A 23,620-nucleotide genomic window follows, 5' to 3' on the forward strand; every position below is an offset into this window, starting at 1 on the left:
CACCAGGGACCAAGTAAGTGGAGGGCAATTTTTCCACAGACCTAGGTTGGGGAGGATGATTTGGGGATGAAACTGTTCTACCTCAGATCATCAGGCATTAGTTAGATTCTCAAAAGGAGCATGCAACCTAGATCCCTCACATGTGCAGTTCACAATAGGGTTCACATTCCTATGGCAGGGGGCCAGGTTCCTAACAGGCCATGGACCAGTGCTGGTCCGTGACCCAGGGGTTGAGGACCCCTCTTTTAAAGTAAGGGCTATGTGTATACACATGTGTGTGTACCTTGGGATATTTGTGATACACATGCAGATTATTACATACAGTGTGAGGCAGTGTATGATAAGTAACAAGGTGTTGAGAGAATAGGTTATTTCTGTTTGAAGTGAAGAGGGACTATTTAAGGTCAAGGTGGCATTTAATTAGAGTATCGAAAGGATGGTTAGGGTCTGGTGTGATGGCTCACACCTGTAATCCCAGCACTTTGGGAGGCCAAGGCAGGAGGATTGCTTGAGTCCAGGAGTTTGAGACCAGCCTGAACAACAGAGTGAGACCCCATCTCTACAAAAAATAAAATATTAATAATTAGCCAGATGTGGTGACATGCATCTGTAGTCCCAGCTATTCAGGAGGCTGAGGTGGAAGGATTGATTGAGCCCAGGAGGTTGAGGTTGAGGTGAGCTACAATTGCACACCATACTGCACCCTGGGCAACAACAGAGTGAGGCCCTGACTAAAAAATAAATAAACAAATAAAATAAAAGGATGGTTAGGATTTCAACAGGAGTCTAGTAAAGATGCTTAATGTAATAAAAAAATTATGTCAAATATTACAGCCCCAGATTGACTGTTCAGTCACCAGATGTACAAATTCAGCCAGATTACTTAATCCCTCTGATTGTCAGCTTTCTCATCTATAAAATGGGAATTGAGTAATAGTTATCATAGAAGGTGTTAGGAAGATGAAATGAGACACTGTGATATGAACATGCTTTGTAAAGTATAAAGTATTGTGTAAATGTTAGTACATTTTATAGTAAGTAGGCCAGGCATGGGGGCTCACACCTATAATCCCAGCACTTTGGGAGGCCAAGGCAGGCAGATCACCTGAGGTCAGGAGTTTGAGACCAGCTTGGGCAACATGGTGAAACCCCGTCTCTACTACAAATATAAAAGTTAGCCAGGCGTAGTGGTGTGCACCTGTAGTCCCAGTTATTCGGGAGGCTGAGGCATGAGAATTGCTTGAACCTGGGGAGCAGAGGTTGCAGTGAGCCAAGATTACACCACTGCACTCCAGCCTAGGTGACAGACAAGACTCTGTCTCGAAAAACTAAAGAAAAAAATACATAGTAAATATTGAGAAGGACATGAGCCAAAGGCAGGGAATTTAAAAACCAGTAAGCTAGTAAACACTAGAGCAGAAAATGTGTGCAGGTGACTGGGAATATTGAGTCACTCGTACAGTTCCCTAGTTAGGACAATTATGTTAAATTTAAAAGTCTTTCAAGATTTGTGTTGATCAAAAGATAATTTCAGAGGACTTTCAGGTCTTTGGGTGAAATGTTAATGAGTGGTAATGTTTAGTTTTATTGAATTGATGTACATAGTTACATAGAATTAAATTTTCAGGTAAGTTCCTTTAATAAAGATTATAACATTGCATAAAGATAGTATATCTTGCAAAATATATTTGTCTTATAGTTTAGAGAATATGGTTGTCATGACAATGTTTGGTTTAGAGCACAAATCTGCCTGTTCTTGGGTAGATGAGAATTCCTTCCAACAGCACAGGGCATAAATTATTTAAGCTACCTCGAGGTATCACCATATCTCATGTTACAGGTGGTTTGTATAATAATTGCATGAAAACAGTGTTTCAGAAAAGATGTCTTCTGTGTGACAAGATGTCAGAGAATTCATTTATTTCCTCTGTTTTACATAAATTTTATTTTTTTAAAGTGTGAAATAATAAGCTTTTCAACAAATAGAGTACCTAGACATTAAAAAAATCATGTTGAGTTGTACTGTGAATATTATGCTGCTTGCTGCTGACTGGTCTTGGGCTGTCACCATTTATTTGGACTCCAGTGAAATATGATTAGAAATACTTCTCCAGGCTGAGCACGGTGGCTCACACCTGTAATCCCAGTACTTTGGGAGGCTGAGGCAGGAGGATCACGAGGTCAGGAGTTCGAGACCAGCCTGGCCAACATGGTGAAACCCCATCTATACTAAAAATACAAAAAGTAGCTGGGCATGGTGGCAGGTACCTGCAATCCCACTACTCGGGAGGCTGAGGCAGAAGAATCATTTGAACCTGGGAGGTGAAGGTTGCAGTGAGCTGAGATCGCACCACTACACTCCAGACTGGGCAACAAAGCAAGACTCCATCTCAAAAAAAAAGAAAAAGAAATACTTCATAGTCAAGAAACTTGGAAAATACCATGTTACTTTATCACTAATTATTGTTTTTTTTATTTTATTTTTTATTTTTATTTATTTTTTTTTTTTGAGACAGAATCTCACTTTGTCACCCAGGCTGGAGTGCAGTGGTGCCATCTCGGCTCACTGCAAGCTCCGCCTCCTGCATTCACACCATTCTCCTGCCTCAGCCTCCCCAGTAGCTAGGACTACAGGCGCCCGCCACCATGCCCGGCTAATTTTTTGTATTTTTAGTAGAGACGGAGTTTCACCGTGTTATCCAGGATGGTCTCGATCTCCTGACCTCATGATCTGCCCACCTCGGCCTCCCAAAGTGCTGGGACTACAGGCGTGAGCCACTGCTCCTGGCCAAAAAAAAAATTTTTGAGGAAAAAAATTTCCTGACTGCTAATAGTGGAGTTATTTTATTTTGGTGACTAATTCTTAATCCTCTCTTCATTTATAGACTATCTTGCTAATCATGGCCGGTTAAATGAGTCTGAAGCCAGGCGAAAATTCTGGCAAATCCTGTCTGCTGTTGATTATTGTCATGGTCGGAAGATTGTGCACCGTGACCTCAAAGCTGAAAATCTCCTGCTGGATAACAACATGAATATCAAAATAGCAGGTAACTGGGACACAACTGGCTCTAATATGATCCGATGTGAGCCACTGCACTCAGTGTGTGGAAACAGACCTGCAGGCGCAGATTCAGCAGCATTTCTACCTGATGACATCAGGCTTTCTCAAAGTCTATTTTATTCATTTCCTTAGTTCTGTGTGTAATTAAAAGTAAGGGAATGAGTTCATTATTAATATACACAGGTCAGAGCTACATCTGGGGTCTGATGTGTCCAGATTCCATTGGCAGGGTTGGGGGGGTGCTCTGCTGGAAGAGGTACATTTATCTGAGTGTCAGAGTGATTGGAGAAAGGACAGGGCTGGAGGAGCAATACTGATTGCTGGTACTCTGGCCTGCTCTCCTAATTATGACTGATGGCTACAGCCAGAAGCAGAGAAAAAGCAAAAGAAGTGATGGAGGTAGAATGAGAAATAGTTGAGACAGAAAAGCACCTTTCCTTGCTCTGATACGATAGGGTTTTGATTTATAACATGAAAACTAAATTGGGTAGAGATTAGTTTGCCCGTTTTTCTCCTTGCCTTTTCATAATTGTAAAATGTTTTATTTTATATTCTCAGTCTCTTTATTTACATAGTCAAAACTCATTCACTCAATAAATATGTATCAGGTACTATGCTATGTTAAGTACAATATGATATCTGGAAATCATTTCACAACATATCCATATATAAAAATAACATGTACACCTTGAATATATACAATTTTTGTCAATTACACTTTAATAAAACTGAAAAAAATACAGTATAATAGTTGCAATTTTAAAAGTATATACAAACTGCAGTGGGAATATAGGTGAGGGAACAAGCAGTCTACCTGAAGAGCCAGGGAAGCTTCACAAAGAAGGAATTACTTGAACTTGGACTTGAGACAGAAGTTAGAGAAGGTTGTCAGGAAGATAAACAGAAGCAGAATGTTGCAGGCAGATAGACAGAGATTGGAATGGTGGGGAACTGTAAATTCAAAACTGGTTACATGTAAAATCTGTAGGCATGCGGGATTGGTACAGGGGGAGCAGATAAGTAAAGACCAGAATATGAAACATCTTGAATGCTATGTCAAAGATTTTATAGTTTATTCTGTAGGTAATGGGGAGTCTAGCCTACTGAAAATTATAGGGCATGGGTGGGGGTAAAGTGGAATTGGGATAACATGATTAGATTTGCCTGTCAGAAATATGTCTCTGGCAGCAGAGTAAGATAGGTGGGAGATGTGGGTGAGGTGGAAGACAGGAAGACTAATAAGGAATCTAGTGCAATAGTCCATTTAAGAAAACATGAGTCTGAACTAGAGCAGCAGCAGTAGAGGTTGAAGGTATGTAAGGGAGATTTTGTTTGACTTGGGTTTTGAAGAGAAAGAGCATGGGTTAAAAGCTTAGCAAAGTTACACATGGTGGTGTTTTGTTCTAAGATTGTTAAAGGAAGAGCAGGGAGACATTCAGATGACAGGGACTGACCAAGAAATTATTAATTGACCTGTTAGGTTGGATACTCATTGAACTCGGTAAGTTTAGGGACAAAGTAGCTTCCTCGGTTTGCTGTATTATGGTATAAAATATAAGGTAAAACCCTCATGTTTGTACATTGAACTGATTGGTTTCTGCGCCATTTCCCGTTAGTTTTTGTCTTAGGCAATTAGGGGAAGGCAAATAATTTTTACTCATTTTAAATGTCAATATTACATATGTTACAGGATATGTAATGGATTTTCCATTCTGTAGTCTCTGATTTTTTTTTCTAATGGGATTGCCTGAATAAGACAAAATGTTTTTAAGTTAATTTGTTATATTTATTTGTGTGTGTGTATGTGTGTGTGTATATATATCACATATATATACATATATATAAAGATTTGTATCAATTTGTCATTTTTGTTGTGAAAATGTGATGCACAAAATTAGAATGCTTTCATAGTTTATGTGTGTTCACTTCCATTTATTTTTTTCCCTTCCTCTGCTTTTGGCCCTTCCATTTGGTGTCATTTATTTCACTCTTTTTTGCCAACCTTCTGTAATGAACTTACACTGGGATATTTTGTTTAATGCTCCTTGAAAGCATCGGCTGCCCTAAAATTGTCTTTTTCAGAGAAAGTCTTTTTTTTTTTTTTTAAGTCCTTAGCTCTGTAGAAAGAAGGGGGTAAACTCCTGCTTCACCTTTACATTTCCTTATTACCAAAACAAAATATTTACCAAAACAACAGCACAAAGGAGTTCTAGGAGTTGTTGTTTTTTTTTCCAAGAGAACTATTTTTTTTTTAATTTTCTTTTTTTTTTTTTTTTTTTTTTTTTACTGTGAGTTCTGGGATACATGTGCTGAATGTGCAGGTTTGTTACATAGGTATACATGTGCCATGGTGGTTTGCTGCACCTATCAACTCGTCATGTAGGTTTTAAGCCCTGCATGCATTAGGTATTTGTCCTAAGGCTCTCCCTCCCCACTTCCCCTCATCCCCCAAGAGGCCCCCGTGTGTGATGTTCCCCTCCCTGTGTCCATGTGTTCTCATTGTTCAACTCCCACTTATGAGTGAGAACATGTGGTGTTTGGTTTTCTATTCCTTTAGTTTGCTGAGAATGATGGTTTCCAGCTTCATCCATGTCCCTGCAAAGGACATGAACTCATTCTTTTTTATGGCTGCATAGTATTCCATTGTGTATATGTGCCACATTTGCTGTATCCAGTCTATCATTGACAGGCATTTGGGTTGGTTCCAAGTCTTTGCTATTGTAAATAGTGCTACAAGAAACATACGTGCACATGTGTTCTAGGAGTTTTTTTCAGCAGAGAAAGGTTATAGGTGTGTAAATCATATGCTGTAGGAATTACAAAGTGCTGTCACTAACATCTCAAAAGAAAATGTCAAAGTAAGACACCAAAGAAACTTGCAAAGAAAAAAACACAGAATATTGCTTTGACATTATAACCAAGTTTTGCCTGGCTATAGTATGTCTATTATAATTCTGGCATAAAATATAGGTGGGTCAAATCAGTGTTTCTGATGTCATTGTGTGATATCTTAGGTTTTTGTTTTGTCTTTTTGGTTTTTATTTTTTTTTTTAGTATCTAATCTTCAAGTCCTTCTAATTATATAGAAGTCAGGTAAAAATTCAGATTGGTGAAGTTGTTCTCTCTGGTGAAGACAGTGTGATGACTCACATTTAATTGAGCCCTCACTGTTTTCAGGTATTCTGCTAGATACTTACTTCATCTTCACAGCAATCTTGGGAGCCGCTTAGCTATTGCCAGTTACTAGATGAGAAAGCTGAGATGCAAAGAGATTGAACAATTAGCCGAGGTGACACAGATAAGTGGCAGACCTGGATCGAACCTAGGTCTCTCTGACCACAGTATCTGTCCTTCTCCCACTACACGCATTCTGTGTCACTTCTTCCTAAAGGGGTACTCACTAATTGAATTTTGGGGTCCATCATTCTATGGTTGTACATTTAGTGTCCCTGCTTCCATTCATTACAAGCAGACACACACACACACACACACACACGCACAGAGAATATCTAAGCACTCAAATTTTCTTGCCCACACTTAATTCTCTGTCATCTCCACTATCCTCAAAAATTTTAGTAAATGTTTATTAAGCTTCTACTCTGCTCTTGGACTAAGTCCTGGAGATTCATACATTTCAAGACAAAAACAGCAGCAGTGACAAAAAGCTTAACTCTGCTCTTACCTCAAGGAGTTAATCAAATAAGAACCAGACCTTTAAGTTAATATAACACAAAAAGATCATTGTTTTCAGGGCCATGAGGCTAGGAGAAAGACTAATCTGTCTGGAAGAATCAGGGAAATTATTAGCTAACACTTGATTAACAAGAAGGTATTTGTGGCAGGATTGGGGATGGGGGAGACAGAGAAAGAAAGAGGAAGAGGCCAGGCACAGTGGCTTATGCCTGTAATCCCAGCACTTTGGGAGGCCAAGGCGGGCAGATTGCCTGAGCTCAGGAGTTCGAGACCAGCCTAGGCAACATGGTGAAACCTTGTCTCTACTAAAATACAAAAAATTAGCCAGGAATGGCAGCGTGCACCTGTAGTCCCAGCTACTCGGGAGGCTGAGGCAGGAGAATTGCTTGAACCCAGGAGGCGGAGGTTGCAGTGAGCTGAGATCCCGCCACTGCACTCCAGCCTAGGCAACAGAGCAAGACTCAGTCTCAAAAAAAAAAAAAAAAAAAAAAAAAAAAAAAAAAAAAAACACAAAGGAGAGAGGGAGAGAGAGATATAGAGACTGAGGCTGGGGTATCTGCCTCAAGCAGGTGGATCCGCACATGCAAAGGCTGAGAGGCCAGAGTGAATTGGAGTGGTAAGGAAACTGCAGGTATTAGCCAGTGAGAATGATAGGAAAAAAGCCAGGAGAGGTAGGCATGGGCCAGATCATTCACATGCCATAAAATGTTTAGATGGATTCCAGTGTCTTAAGAATTTCTCCAGGATATTTATTTTTATCTGTAGATTTTATAACTTCTTGATGGCCCTGATTTTCTTTAAGGATCGTCTTCTTATCTCTGAGAACTCTTAAATCTTAATGGAATCTAACACATGGGAAAAATAGGGCTCCATGGGAAGAAATTACAAGAACCCTTACAGAGTTATTCCCTCAAATTATACTTTTTTCTGGGTTTTGTTTTTTGGCTTATGAAAATCTCTTTAATTGCAAAATAAGCTGAATAAATGAACTGTTTTAGCCATCTTGTATATTGAAATTGAAGAGAAGCACAAACCAAAACTAGGTTTAAATTAAAATATTTTCAAGTTTATAAAACAAAATGGAATAGAAGTATCAAACATGGTTCATTTTAATAAATAACAGAAACATGGCTTTGAGATCAGTTTCCAGGTTATGTTTTCCCCGTGGGTAAAAACTTGAGACAGGCCGGGCGCAGTGGCTCACGCCTGTAATCCCAGCACTTTGCGGGGGCCAAGGCGGGCGGATCACGAGGACAGGATTTCGAGACCATCCTGGCCAACATGGTGAAACCCCGTCTCTACTAAAAATACAAAAATTAGCTGGGCATGGTGGTGCATGCCTGTAATCCCAGCTACTCAGGAGGCTGAGGCAGAAGAATCGCTTGAACCAGAGAGTCAGAGGTTGCAGTGAGCCGAGATCGCACCACTGCACTCCAGCCTGGTGACAGAGTGAGACTCCGTCTCAAAAAAAAAAAAAAAACTTGAGTCACGAATGAGCCATGGATTCACCCACACCAGTGTGCGCTCATTGCCTCAACCATGAGACCTGCGACCTTTGTAAAAAGTGAGTGTGAGGACATTCACAGTAAGAGGCTGAATGCAAAGCGATACTGGCTTTCAGTAGTTTTAGTAATTGCGGTACTATTTCCACCTAGCTGTTTTGGCCCTGGCTGGTCAGGCATTAAGTTGAGAATAAATAGATGAAGAATATTTAGTTTTATTCTCCAAATTTCCCAATCTAAAATGTTTATAATAAATACTTAAATAAGGATAAAAATCTATGAATTAATCACACGTCAAACAGGGCTTCATGTAGAGTACTGAGTTGAGTAGCAGTGCTGGTGCAAATTCTGGCTGTGCCACTTAGTAGCTATGACCTTGGGCCGATTATTTACACTCTCTAGGCCTGGGTTTCCGTATCTATTAAATACAAATCTGTTTTTCAGGAACAGATTATAGGGATTGGTGATAATATTGGAGACAGGGAGGTGATGTAGGGTATTAGGTCAGAGTATGGGCTGTATAGTCAGGATACCTGAGTTTGAATCCTGTCTCTGCCACTTACTAGCTTTGTGACCTTGACTACGTTTCCTGAATTCTCTCTTCTCAGTTTCCTTATCTGTAAAGGGAGAGTGATAAAAGTTCATATCTCATAGTGATTATTACTTGAGTTAATATTTGTAGGGTACTTAGAACAGTGCCCAGCACATAGTGCTAGTTAACTGTTTGTTAAATAAATTGTTAGATAAAGCTCCTGGCACCATGTAAACACTCAATACAAGGTAGCTATTATTTGTATTCAATGTATAATTGATTCCCTGTGAAAACAAGGCCTTAAAATTTTAATAGCCATATAACCCTCTCAGCATGTTTTTTTAATTAACTAAGGCTTTAAAGCCTTATTAATAACAAACCTTTTAGGACCAAGGAAAGTTTTTCACATATTTTCAATTGTCTCTGGTTGATGCAATTTAATTTTTTGCTGAGAGAGACCTTAAATATAATTAGTATTGTATAATTAGCCTGATTAATCTGACCTGTACATCACGAGTCACTTGTCTTTAGCCCAAGAGGAATGCTTCCTTTCTGATTTGAGGCAGTGGCCCATCATTGCTTCTAGCAACCTTCCTACTTACTAGATGACCTTGAGTCAAGGTTTCTGTATATATGATTTCAGATTCGTCCCCTAGAACTGAAAAAGGTAGGAGAGGCAAAGATAGGAAAAATATTTTTAAAAAATTTTTTAAGTATTTTATTTTTATTGGGAAAATATTTATTCTAAGTCTTCCATTTGTTATCCTCCTGCCACTAGCATTATGTAAAAAGTAAAAAGAGCTTTACATCAAAAAGCACAATGAAACTTTGTATCCTTAAGTCCTACTTAGCATTCCACAGTAAGCTGGGAATATGGAAGATGGCTCAAAGGGTTTGGTTTGATTTGATTTTTTTTTCCCTCTTCATTTCCCTTCCCCTTCATTTAAGCCGAGGAAGATTATTTATTTACTTCTTAGCTCATTGAACTCTCTGACTGGACAAATAGATGTCTTACATTGGTCAGCAGGATCACATTTCATCTCAACTGTAATTATTGTTCCCTTCCCTCCTGTCAGATGGGAGAGTGACTGATGTTTGGAAATGAACTGTGCAACTGACCTTTTCTTGCTGGTGGGCAACTAAGTATGCATTGACGTCAGTGTTGGCTGATCCACATTCAGTTTGTGCAATGGGTCAGCTTCATCTCTATCACTCTCCACCTTTCATTTGTCAGCTTTCATTTCCTCATAATTGTCTTCTTCACTCCTATTATAATTACAAAGGATGTGTAACTCTTCATCGAGGCTGGGTAGCTGAATTCTACTGGTAATTTTAGAAACAAGGATAAATTTAACCCCAAAGCCATCTGCTGCTCTGTAGGAGGACTTTTTAAATTATAAATTAGACATTATAACACACTGCTGGAGATTAAAAATTGCCTCAGTGGTGTTGATTCCTAGAAATCATTTACTTTTCCTTAGCTTGAAGATTGGTTTTCAATTGTTTTGTGTGCTTTTTTCCTTTTTTTTTTTAAAAAAAGGACAGTTTAACCTAACGATTTTCTTATTTAGTCTCCTATTTAAATAAAAAACCTAAAAGTATTTAGCAAGTGTAATCTTTTGCAACAGTAAACATTGACAAACTGTTTAAATCTTCTGTATATTTTTCACCGCCTCTGTTTCATTCTGTTTTCTGGCTAGTGAAAGAGTGGTCTGGAGACCAGCAGCATGAGCATCACTTCAGAGCTTGTTACACATGCAGAATCTGAGGCCCATCCCTAAATGTACTGAGTCAGAATCCGCACTTTAGCAATTTCCCCAGGTGATTTATATGCATGTTAGTATTTGATTTATTTCATTATTTCATTCCAACAAACAGAATTCTCCATTTTGTATTTGGTTCCCATTAGACAACAATCATCAGAGTCAGCTTATTTACTCCATGCAAGACCCTCTTATTCCTAAAACATTGTGCCTTTGCTAATGATGTTTGGGCACTGATAATTTATATAATTTAGTGATGACAGTGATAATGGTTTTTGTTAGGACCATATAGGTCAGTCAGTCAACTTTCAAATTATAGAGCAGAAAACAATAATAGCAGCTCTAGGGCTGTGTTCAGATATATCCTTGGTCTGCTGTTGCTGGTTAATTAAGTAAGAGATAGAGGACTCAGCTTTTGAGGCCTAGTTGATTTTCATGACAGTCGATAACTAATCTGTAATTAAAGACTCTACCCTGAGTCCTCTTCTATAAATATTTCAGGCCATATAGAACCCAGGTGAGAGAATATGAATACAAATTGGAGAAGACTAAGGAGTCATGAGGCTAAATGCAATGTGGAATCCCTGAACTGAAAAGGAACACGTGACAAAACTCATGAAATGTTAAGTCTGTAGCTTAATTAATAGTAGTGAATCAGTGTTTTGATAATTGAAGCTTAGTTTTGATAATTATACTGTAGGTATGTAAAATGTTAACATTAGAGGAAGCTGGGTGAAGGGTATGGGGAATTCTGAATTTACTGTTGCAACTCTTCTGTAAATCTAAAAGTATTTCAAAATTAAAAGTTTAAAAAAGTCAAAATGAAGCCACATGGCATGGCATAAATGTTTTGTTTATAATAGCAAGCAGAATATCTGAGGAACACAGCCATAGTTTTAGGTATTAACTTGCATATCAGAATTAGAGAAGATATTAAACTAGAAAGATGTTTGCTTTCTAGCAGGGCTAGGCTGGATCTGAGTCTGGTAGAGAGAGAGACGAATGCCCAAGTGATTGTTTTCATAATGCTTTCCAAAAGTCAGATGATGATGTGGAGTCTTACTATTGCGTTGTTGCAAGACTTCTGTGTTTGTACAGTGGTTGACATGTGTATGGAATGCTGATGTTTAATGAAGGAATGAATGAATGTGGTTAGTATGATGAAGCATGAATATAGTCCATTTCATTTGAATAAATGGCAGTAAGAAATAAATCCTGCATTTTCACATTTCATTCCCCCCCTACTCACCTCCCACTTCACTATATGCATTTAGGCAGAAAGCTGCAGACTGGGTGAAGCAAGTTATCCAGATTCCTGTGAACAAATTAAAAGGCTCTTATTTTTAAGTGCCTTTTGCTGCCACTTTTTAACCCTGACAATTATTAACTTCTTCAAAAATAACTATTTTTGACATGCCAGTGAAACACATAAAGTTGGTGGTTAACAATGAAGGCTCGAAGTAGTTAAACTTGGTTTCTATTCCACTGCTGCAACTTAGTAGCTAGCTGTATAACCTCTGGCAAAATACTTAACTTTATACCCTCACTTTCTCCTAAAATAAGGATACTTCATAGAGCTAAGAATAAATTATCTTCAGAGAGTTTAAGTCAGCTCCTGTCACATAGTAAAGCACTTTTAAGAGGTAGGAACAACATATTCATTTAGCAAATCTTTATCGAACAGCTGTTGTCTGCAAATGATATGCTGAGAGCTGGGAGTACAGACTGTTGTCCCCCATTCCCTGCTCCCAAGGAACTTAGTCTGATGGGATAGATAAGTAAAATAATAAATAATAATAGCAATGATAGCTTCTGTTTATTGACTACCTACTATGTTTCAATTGCAATATATCTATTTCTATTAATACAACTACTTTATGAAATGTAAGTATTGTCCCTATTTTTCAGATGAGGAAACCAAGGCTCCAAGAAGTTAAGTAATTTGTCCAAGATTACATAGCTAATAGAAAACCCAGGATTTGATCCCCAATCTGCCTAACACCAAAGTCTTCCTTAACCCATTCTTCAGATGATTACAAATACAGTGTTTGGCAGAGGGCAGTGGCTCACACCTGTAGCCCTAGCACTTTGGGGACTGAGGCAGGAGGGTCACTTGAGCCTAGGAGTTTAAGACCAGCCTACACAACATAGTGAGACCTTGTCTCTACCAAAAAAAAAAAAAAAAAAAAAGAAAGGAAAAAAAAATTAGCCAGGCATGGTGGCGTGAGTCTATTGTCCCAGCTACTTGGAAGGCTGAGGCAAAAAGATCACTTGAGCCTGGGAGATGAAGGCTACAGTGAGCTGTGATTCACACCACTGCCCTCCAGCCTGGGCAATGGAGCAAGACCAGTCTCAAAAAAATATATAAATATAACATTTGAAGTGCTTTGACAAGGTTAGAGAAGACCTCAGCACATGTAATATTCTAACAGCTTAGTGAGCCTGTCTTTCAGTGTTTCTTTTAATATTCCTATAGACCCAAGTTTCTATATTCATATTACCTACCGAAAATAGAAATAACTACTTAGTACCACTCCTCTTGTAAGTGAACAGGAAGCTTTCTTTGTGCTAGATTTGTAAAGCAGAGGTTGAAACTGGGCTACCACGGGTCCAGAGAAGCGTTCCTAGCTCTTGTTCTCTTGCCTGTGAAGTGTACCATGAGAGCCTAAGGCAATAAAGAGGCCAGGCCACCTTCTTCACAGGCCTCTGTCCCATTCACTCCTTTGAGTTTATTTCACCAGCTGTGGGGAAGTTCAGAATGAAGTGGCTCTATAAGGGCTCCTGGAGACATTAAAACTTACCAACGGGCCAGGTGGTAGCTCATACCGGTAATCCCAGCACTTTGGGAGGCCATGGCAGGTGGATTGCTTCAGCCCAGGAGTTGGAGACCAGCCTGGGAAACATGGCGAGTCCCTGTCTCTACAAAAAATACAAAAATTAGCCGGGTGTGGTGGAGCACACCTGTGCTACTCAGGAGGTTGAGGTGCGAGGACTGCAGTTAGCTGAGATCGTGTCATTGCACTTTAGCCTGGGCAACAGAGCAAGACCTTGTCTCAAAAAAAAAAAAGAAAGAAAGAAAAACAACCTTACCAATGCTATTTGGAGAGTATCCTCAATTTACAGGCACTAAAACTCATCCTGTGATTATGGTTTAAAGTGCAGCAATTATTGTATGTATTTCAGGATCTCTGAACACACATCCGAGAGCTTCTTTTGCTGCTTTATCCTGTGAGTGAAATTAACATTTGAACATAGTCCTTGACTCATTTAACATCTAGTCCTTGACTCATGAGAACATCTAGTTTTTGACTCATGGGAACATCTAGTCCTTGACTCATTTGAGAGTATAGTTTTTCTAGAAAATTAGAAATATATATATCTGTATGTGTCCATATGGGATATGATGTTCTAGGAGTGGTTAGTCATAGAGGTGGTATTGTGAAGATAAGGCCTTTCTGACAGTCATTTTGGAAAGTGGACTGTGGAGCTGAGCTGAGGTTACACTGTAAAGAGAGAACTTCTCCCTGGCACCCACTTTGCCTCACACTCCTGGATACCAAAGGCAGACCACAGTGTTGTTCACCAGGTTTAGACTGTATCTGAAGCTCTTTCCCTAGATGTACCCTCTTTTCTCTCCTAAACCTTTAATCTCTCTCTAAACTTTTTCTACCCCTCGTATCTACTTTTTTGGGACCTTTTTCTCTGAAAGGCAACAGTTGGTGGTAATGGTTTCACAGGAGGAGGAGAGCTGACCTTTCACGTCTAGTATGCTCTGGCATTTTACACTCTTAATCTCATTTAATCCTCACAGCATCCTATCTGGGTAGGTGGATTATCCCTACATTTATAGATATGGAAAAAATAACTTTCCCAGAGGACTTGAAGCTTGAAAGTGATAAAACTGATAATCAGCTGTAGTTCTCATAACTTCATAGGTTATACTCTTCCATGAAGCTGTAATAATGGGGATTGTTATCGTTATTACTGTTACTACTGCTTGCCGCTAGTTTTTATGTTTGCAAGCTAAGAGAATGCATTGCCTAAGGTGCACATGTATGTATGGTCTCAAGGTATGAATGGAGTGAGCTTATTTTAACACATTGGGCCTTTACAGCAACCTGCTGACTAGGTATATTTATCATTTTCGCTTTACAGATGGAGAAACTAAGGCTCACAAAGACTGATCCAAAGTCACAAAGCCAGTCAATCTGTCTGGCAGTGGAGACTTGATCCAGTCTTTCTTGAGCCATCTCTTAAAGCTCACTGTGCGTGCAATGCTGCGCTCCAGCTGGGTGGAGAGCCAGTTCCTGTCACTGAGACAGGCTCTTCAGCCAGGAGTATGTAGCAACATAAGACAGCATGAGTATAACTTAACAAGATAATAGGTATTTGTTTCTTTGGTAAGAACATGAGACTATAAAGGCTTAGCAAAAGTGTATAAACTTGCATTTATAACAATACTTACTAAATTTTTAAATGCATATTGAAGGCATCTAAGTAGTGTTTCCAGAGTGCATTCTCTGTATCAAAACTGTAGAGTCAGTATGGCTAAGATCATAAGGAGAAGGCCATTAACTGTTTTGAACTATAATGCCACTGTGATCCATAAATTAGTAAATAAGTGATGGTGATAGGTAGCTTGTGGCTGGGCTATGTGGCCATCATATGTTAATGAGCTATTCAGATGGTTATCTGCCTAAAACAAGATATGTGGACCAAGACTTAGAGGGTTGTTACTTAGGAAACACTGCACTCAGTTGCCTTCAAGGGTTATATATCTGGGGTAATGGCAGCCAGTCACTCATTTGTGTTTAGGTGAATGTCTTAGAGCTTTACTCATTTGTTTCTTTCCTTATAGACTATTTAAGATAAAGAGCTCTTTAGCAGTCATCGGGTAATTGAAATTCTAAGATTATCAAATACTAGTTGGGTTATCCACTTTAAGGCTGATTTTCTTTCACATGATATAAAGTCTTTTTCCAATCTCTCACTTACTCTCTTTGGGAATAAAACTTGATTCATTTACACATTCATTCAGCAACATTCATTGAGTACCTACTATTTGCTAGTCATTGTGCTAATGCCAGGGAAACATCACAAGATAAGATGCCATCCCAGTCCTCACAGTAAATAGTAGTGATATTGTTAATATAGCATATTATAAAATTTATTACAGAGAAATGCAGTATAGTTTGAGAGCATAGATGAAAGTAACATTTATTTCCATCCCAATAGATTTCGGTTTTGGAAATTTCTTTAAAAGTGGTGAACTGCTGGCAACATGGTGTGGCAGCCCCCCTTATGCAGCCCCAGAAGTCTTTGAAGGGCAGCAGTATGAAGGACCACAGCTGGACATCTGGGTACTGCTTTGCTTTGCTGTGTTATTAAATGCATCTATAATGATAATACTTGGTGCTCTGGCCCATCTTAGAAGCTCCTGGTACTTAACACATAAGCAGTATTTCATATTTTCCCCATCCACTGGACTATAATTACTCAGAGCATCTTGAAATGGATCCCTAGGAAAGAATTTCTAAGGATAGGTGTTGTCATCCTAGTATCAGCAGTAATTTAAAGTTAAGTAGTAATCAAAATGATCAGATTCAAATTCTTTGGTATTTATTTTAAGATACTTATTGTAGTAGTCAGGGTTTTGGATTTTTTTCAAATTCTGAGAAAATACTAAATTCAGACAGGAATTTTTCAGTCCATATGATTTCAAGATCCCTGGGGATGTTCAGGAAAACAAAGAGTGGTTGACGCTCTTGGTAGAAAAGTCTCTGCATTGTTTTCTTCCCTAGAGTATGGGAGTTGTTCTTTACGTCCTTGTCTGTGGAGCTCTGCCCTTTGATGGACCGACTCTTCCAATTTTGAGGCAGAGGGTTCTGGAAGGAAGATTCCGGATTCCGTATTTCATGTCAGAAGGTAATTAGCTTTTCATCTTACTAATGGTGTTTTACAGTGTTAGTGCTCCAAGTGAAATGCCTAGGTAAAAGCTTGTTTTTTTCTAAGAGTTTGGGTGCCAAATAAAGTGACTGAGCTGTAGGTTAAAAGCTATAGAAAGAAGCAACCTCTTTTATGTAGGCGAGACAGGTTCCAGCCTTCTACTTGTAACTGAACACACAGCATTTCCCAGATTAAGAGCAGCACGTCTTCTCATTCATTCTGGGTCTATAAATGTCCCAGGTTTATTTTGGATTTAACAAAGCCCTTTGTAGATACAGATTCACAACCATTTTACTCCAATATGAAATGGATTTTATAAAATTAAATTTTTTTAATTAAATAAAAAGCCAACTGGCAAAACTCTGCTAAATTCAGATGATATGCCATAATCCCTGCCTGTCGTGTATTGAGCTATTACCTAGACAGCAGTTAAGTTTACCCCTTAGTTTCATTTTGGTTATCATTCTTAACTCTTTTCTTTCGACTAAGAGTAGAATTAATAACTCTTCATAGTTAAGAGCATGGACTGTGAAGGCAGACTACCAGACTGCCTGGTTTTAATCCTGAGTCCACTGGTTACTGGCCATATGACTTTCACAAGTTTTATCTCCTCTCTCTCTGCTTCAATTTCCCCATCTATAAAATGGAAATAACAATAGCTCCTACGCCACGGGTGTTGTAAGGTTTGATTAAATTAATCTGTCAGTCAGGTGCAGTGGTTTATACCTGTAATTCCAGTGGTCTGGGAGGCTGAGGCGGGAGGATCTCTTAAGGCCAGGAGTTGGAGACCAGCCTGGACAATATTGCAAGACCCTGTCTCTACAAAAAAATTTTTTTTAATTAGCCAGGTGTGGTGGCATGCACCTGTAGTCCTAGCTACTCAGGAAGCTGAGGCAGAAGGATTGCCTACAGTGAGCTGTGATTGCATTACTGCACTCCATCCTAGGCAATAGACTGAGACCCTGTCTCCAATAATAATAATAATAATTAATTAATTAATAAGCATAATCTGTGTAAAGCACTTAGCACAGCGCCTGGCATATAGTGACAGGAGGTTAGCTTATGTGTGAGTGAAGAGCATCATGTCAGCTCAGAGAATATGCTAGTGCTCAAAGTTGCAGCAGTGCAGTTTTCTTGGCGTAGTCAGAAGTAAGTAATATTTTATGTACACTTAGCCACAGTGATGTGGAGGAGAGCAGCAGCCCGTTGGAGAGCTCTTTGCCTCACTTACATAGCCTTAGTATATGAGCATTAGATATGACTGAGGATCGATTTGTTATTTGCTTGTTCTAGGAACGAGGCTTATTTCTTTTCTTTAGTGGAAATCAAAGTCTGTTTCTAGATATTTTCAGTTGTGAAATTCAGTAGAAAGTTTCATTTAGCCCAGAATCTGATAGACCTACACCCTCCAGTTTTTCTTAGGTATTTGTTCACCATGTGAACTTGAGAAATATAAGTAGCCTGCATGTATTCATTTATTCATTTGACCTTCCGCTTTCCAGTAGAGGATACAAAGATTAACACCCTTGTACAAAGTCACATGAGTCAAGCAAATAACCCTGAAGTGCAAGGTGATTCTTGTGACTTTTGTAACATTGTGTTTTCTATAGATTGCGAGCACCTTATCCGAAGGATGTTGGTCCTAGACCCATCCAAACGGCTAACCATAGCCCAAATCAAGGAGCATAAATGGATGCTCATAGAAGTTCCTGTCCAGAGACCTATTCTCTATCCACAAGAGCAAGAAAACGAGCCATCCATCGGGGAGTTTAATGAGCAGGTTCTGCGACTGATGCACAGCCTTGGAATAGATCAGCAGAAAACCATTGAGGTAAAGTGATCAGAGATTTGACTAAAGGTATTTCAGGGTTCTACTGCACTTAGCTGCTTGAAATTTCATGCTCACACCTGTCATCCTGGTCTTTTAGCACATGTGTCCCCAGCGCCTAGGCGTACTGTTCAGTGTTCCCTATTGATGACATCAGACTCTATTTATATTTGCTTTTATTCAGCGTCTATATTCCTTTCTTTGCCCCCATCTGCCAAAGCATTCAAGAGGAGGCATTTATAAAAGACTCAGAAAAGGCAAAGATGGAAGCTTAACAAATACAAGGTAGAAAGTTTCTTCCAAGATGAAGCATGAAGTTTTACATAGGTATTTAACTAGTTTGTATGGAACGTAAATGTGCAGATAGGCAAAGGGCCAAGCAGGAAACAAGAAGGGTAGGTATCAGGTTTAAGAAAGCCAGGGGATTTAAATTGTGAACTGGAGAAACTAAGAAGGCAAAAACAGGTGGGCTCCTGATTTGGAAGTATTAGGGGTCATAGAACTGTGAAGGGTCATGAACCTGGAAAATTCTTCTTGGCTTTTATTTCTGTCCTCGAATAGTTAGCATACTTATAGGATATACGTATTTCTAATACCTTTACGATAGTAAAAAAGCAAACAGTGCTCTTGAGGAAGAAACATAACAAGAAAGAATATCAAATGCCGCCTTGTTTGCCGTGAAAGACCAAGGCTCCAGGCTGTGCTGCCTTTCCCCCGCCACGTAGCCATAAGTGAAACCAAATTGATTCTCCTGCTTTGCTCACTTTGCGCCCAGTTATGTTTTTCTGTACTTGTCCATGAAGTGCATCCTGAGCAGTAGCTTGGCGTGCGATTCCACTGACCTGTGATTTTTGCTGAGAGTGCTCTGCATCCTGGTGCCCTGCACAGCACCCATGCCGACCGTCAGGTGGAATTAGAAGCCAAAGGAGCAGTTGTTTCTCTGTTCCCTCAATATCTGGGAAAGCTGGCAGGCTAGAGATGTGAACATTTGGGAAGCAACTTTATTTTCAAGGTTTTAAGAGGGTGGGACTGCAAAAACAAGAGGAAAAAATTACCTAAGAATGGAGACATAGTGTCTCTCAATTTAGCATCCAGATGCCATTCTCCAGCCCAAAATAATCATCAGAAAGTTCTCCACATACTTTAACCATTCACTTCAGAGTTTTCAGTGGTTCAGATTTGTGTTGAAGCCATGGAATTAGAGCCTTGGGCTCAGGTTGCTAACTGACCTTACACCACCGTTACAGCTATGAGATGGGGCCATATGGCAGCATTGGGGAATGTCTACATGAGACAATGATGGCATTTTCTCTGACTGGAGAAAAATAAATGGATCTTGTTAATGTAAAAGGGCTGGTAAACCCATTTAAAGGGATCATCCTTTATATAATTAATACTAGAGACTTGAAGTTTTCTGCCTTCCAGTCACAATTTTGGAGCAGCTTTCATCTTGAGACACTTTGTTTTTCACCCTATTTTTAAAAGCATACAATTTCTTTCCTCATTTTTTTTTAGGCATGTGTAGATCATTGCATTGGTCTTTACGGTTCTTTGCCTTTACCACTTGTTTTTTATTTCAGTCTTTGCAGAACAAGAGCTATAACCACTTTGCTGCCATTTATTTCTTGTTGGTGGAGCGCCTGAAATCACATAGGAGCAGTTTCCCAGTGGAGCAGAGACTTGATGGCCGCCAGCGTCGGCCTAGCACCATTGCTGAGCAAACAGTTGCCAAGGTAATGCCCCCTTAGCTGAGAGTCTTATCTGTGCATGTGCCTGTTCACATGTTTGACGGATTTTTCATCTTATACACAGGGTTAGGATTTCATCCTCTACACTCCGTTTTTCTGTAAAGTTTCTGCCTGCCATTTACTAGATTCTCAAATGTTTTAGCACTTTCTCATTTTTAAGGGTTAACTTTATTTCAAACAGTTTTTTAAAAGAGGTGTTTCTCTTTTTCATCATTCACAATGTTAAGAATTACTGTCACTAGCCTTTATGTTCAATTCCATTTAACAAATTTTTATTGCAGATTTACCACGTGCGAGCTTCTATTCTTAGGCACTGTTGGGGGTAGGATATATTAACTACAGTCATTGCCCTCAGAGACATCGTGCTATAGAAGTGAAATAAGACAAGATCGTAAACAACCATCATTCAAAACAGGGAAAGATGAGTGCTGTAGCAGAGCCAGGGACAGGGGAGAGAGGGGCACATCTGAACAGGGGAAATGGCATGTAAGACACATCTTCACAGATGGGGAGGACTTGGTGAGTGGTGAGTTGAAGCATTATTGTGAAGAGTTTTGAATGCCAGGGTAAAAAGTTCACTTACAATTCAGGAAGCAGCAAGGACCTACTGAAGGCTGCTAAGCTAAAAAGTGATATAATTCTATCCATGCTTTAAGCTAATTAATCTGGTAGCATTATGAAGGATGGGTCAGGTAGGGAAAAAAAGAAATTTGGAGAGAGCAGTTAAGAGAGTGTTACAGTAGAGACGAGAAATACCGAAGGCTTAAACTAATATGGCACTGTTGGAAGTAGAAAAGAAGGGGCAAGTATAAGAACCATTTCAGAGGTAGACTCTGAAGTTAGCAATGGTTCAGAGAGGCAGCTCAGTGTGGTGGTTAGAAGCAGGGACTCTGGAACAAATCCCAAATTCTGCCACTTCCTGCTATGTGACATTTTAAGTTTCTTACGGTCTTTTTGTGCCTTGGTTTCCTAAGTGTGTAATGGGGATAATAATAGAATGCTATGACAATTAAATTAGTTAATATCTGTGAAATAGTTAATATTTGTGAAATACTATATGCCTGGCACATAGTAAGTGCTATGTAAGTGCTTGTTATATAAAGTAATAAATAAATGTTGGGGAGGAAGGGACAACATGACTTAGAGATGACTCTGTTCTTGAGCCAGAGCCTGAGAAAATAGGGGTGGCATTAACTCAGTTCTCAGGAGGAAGATGTGGATCTTGATCCGAGGAGAGAGGCCGGGGCTAGAAATTTGAGAATCATCCATGTAGAGGTTGAGATGAATGGTTGGTTAGTATGCTCCATTGACTTTCCTGTCTACTTCTGTGAGTAACTGACTTTGTTCAAAACAAAAAAAAAGGGCAGAAGAGTTTTGACTTTGTATTTCTTTGGCAGTTTTACAAAATTTACAGGATTATAATAAAATTTTGCATTGGCATCTACAGAGTATGTTTTAAAAAAGGGAATTAAATCTTCTTGATTTTAGTAGGTAAATGGTATATTTTGTTATACATACTTTATATATAAAATAAGAGTATTGGCTGGGCGCGGTGGCTCACACCTGTAATCCCAGCACTTTGGGAGGCCGAGGTGGGTGCATCACAAGGTCAGTAGATCAAGATCATCCTGGCCAACATGGTGAAACCCCATCTCTACTAAAAATACAAAAATTAGTCGAGTGTGGCAGCGTGCACTTGTAGTCCCAGCTACTCGGGAGGCTGAGGCAGGAGAATCGCTTGAACCTGGGAGGCAGAGGTTGCAGTGAGCCAAGATCCTGCCACTGCACTCCAGCCTGCAACAGAGCAAGGCTCCGTCTCAAAAAAAAAAAAAAAAAAAATGTGAGTATTGATACAGATGTAAGTAAAATAATGTATCGATATAGTTCCAGATACTTGAGTTAGAGTATCTTTGAGCACTTGGAAATCTTCAAAGTTGAATGGTATTGCTTTCAAGACAGAGAAAGAAGGAGATAAAATGAAAAACATGTAAGATGTAGTGGAACTCCTTCCTTCTTGCAACTGCCACTGGACAGAAGGATAGGAAGCTGGAAAGCCCCCAGGGCCAGCAGGCTTTCCCTGCCAAGTCTCTTTATTCTTCTTAAACATTACGCAAGTGAGGGAGCGGTGAGGGGTTATATAAACAGTTGTTCCTGAGCACGTGCATGTGTTATTGTACACGATATCCTTTCGTGTCTAGACTATGAGCAAATTCCCCAGCATATCTCAAATTATATTTAATTTGGCTTAGGGTTCAGATACATAACGTGACTTCTTATGTTCGATAATTTTTTAAATTACCAAGCACTCTGTGTCCTTTTTGCTTTATGCATTGACCCAAATCTCAATGGAACCTGCTTAGTGTAACTGAAAATGCTTCTACTTCAAATGGAGTCTTCAATGTTCATTCACATGCTTGCCCGAGAGCCTTCCGGATGCTGAGCAACAGGCCCCTCCTCTCAGAGATTTCACATTTTGAGTTTTAGTGTTGAACTTGTTAAAAAATAGACTTCTGTTTTTATGGATATAAATGTGCCTAAAGTTTTAGTAAAGCCTTCTCACTTTAATTCCTTGATGTTCTAATTTTTTTTAAAGAAGTGGCAAACCACTTGTTTCTTGATATAGCAGCAAAAATATTGAGGAAACAACATGATCCAGTCAATACAAAGATAACGTGAGCTGTGGAATCATGCAGACCTTGGGTTCCACACCAGGCTGAGTGACTTCGGGCAAGTCAGCATCTCTAAACTCCTGTGCCCTTAAATACAGAATGGGAACAGCAATACATACTTCATTAGATTGCTACCAAGATACAATTAGTTAACCTGTACCAGGAGTTTAGTTAAACAAATAGAGCACTGACGTGCCAGGCACAGTCCTAGCCACTGTGGCTTCAGAAGTACCCTGGAAACAGTCGCTCCCCTTAAGAAGTTCATAGCCTAGTTACAAAATACCCATTATGGCCGGGCGCGGTTGCTCATACCTGTAATCCCGGCACTTCGGGAGGCCAAGGCAGGCGATTTGCTTGAACCCAAGAGTTTGAGACCAGCCTGGGCAACATGGTGAAACACCATCCTACTAAAAATACAAAAATTAGCCAGTTATGATAGTGTGTGCCTATAATCCCAGCTATGCAGGAGGCTGAGGCAGGAAAATCGCTTGAACCCAGGAGACAGAGGTTGCAGTGAGCCGAGATCACACCACTGCATTCCAGTCTGGGCGACACAGTGAGGTTCTGTCCCAAAAAGTAAAACATAAAAAAAAATAATAATAAAGTACCATTATTATTATTTAGACAACAGTGGGATTCCCATCCTAGATTTGGAGTGCTTATGTTTGCTGTATAACATGCAGGAAGTATTAGATCTAATTGAGTTCAGACTATTTAGAAAAAATATGTCATATCTTTTTCTCATACATTCTAACCACTAGTTTTGGCAGGGTTTTGGGGGAGGTTTTGTTTTTGAGATGGGATCTCGCTGCGTCACCAAGGCCAGAGCACAGTGGCAATCACAGCTCACTTTAGCCTCAACCTCCTGGGCTCAGGCG

The 23,620-nt window shown here is 39.5% G+C and overlaps 1 protein-coding gene and 1 long non-coding RNA gene across 4 annotated transcripts in view; one reads left to right on the forward strand and one right to left on the reverse strand.

Annotated features, from left to right (window-relative positions):
* SIK2 (salt inducible kinase 2) overlaps nt 1-23,620 on the forward strand; it is a 132,943-nt gene that overhangs the window by 87,038 nt on the left and 22,285 nt on the right. For both annotated transcript variants that reach the window (XM_055273048.2, XM_055273051.2), the window contains 5 exons: nt 2,886-3,047; nt 15,787-15,911; nt 16,353-16,476; nt 18,108-18,328; nt 19,906-20,058. In XM_055273048.2, the coding sequence (XP_055129023.1) occupies nt 2,886-3,047; nt 15,787-15,911; nt 16,353-16,476; nt 18,108-18,328; nt 19,906-20,058 (785 nt within the window). The remainder of the gene's footprint in view (nt 1-2,885; nt 3,048-15,786; nt 15,912-16,352; nt 16,477-18,107; nt 18,329-19,905; nt 20,059-23,620) is intronic.
* On the reverse strand, nt 3,850-23,149 carry LOC134736220 (uncharacterized). 2 transcript variants are annotated; one of them, XR_010120106.1, is made up of 8 exons: nt 23,055-23,149; nt 19,168-19,354; nt 13,642-13,777; nt 13,353-13,470; nt 11,801-11,866; nt 9,908-10,054; nt 9,292-9,446; nt 7,803-8,873 (listed from the first exon to the last, which is right to left on the reverse strand). It is a non-coding gene; the product is annotated as an uncharacterized lncRNA (long non-coding RNA). The 2 variants fall into 2 exon arrangements; XR_010120105.1 differs by lacking the exons at nt 7,803-8,873; nt 9,292-9,446 and adding an exon at nt 3,850-6,317.

The sequence above is a fragment of the Symphalangus syndactylus genome, chromosome 3 (genome assembly GCF_028878055.3).
Source record: "Symphalangus syndactylus isolate Jambi chromosome 3, NHGRI_mSymSyn1-v2.1_pri, whole genome shotgun sequence".
In the NCBI taxonomy this organism is placed as follows: Eukaryota; Metazoa; Chordata; class Mammalia; order Primates; family Hylobatidae; genus Symphalangus; species Symphalangus syndactylus.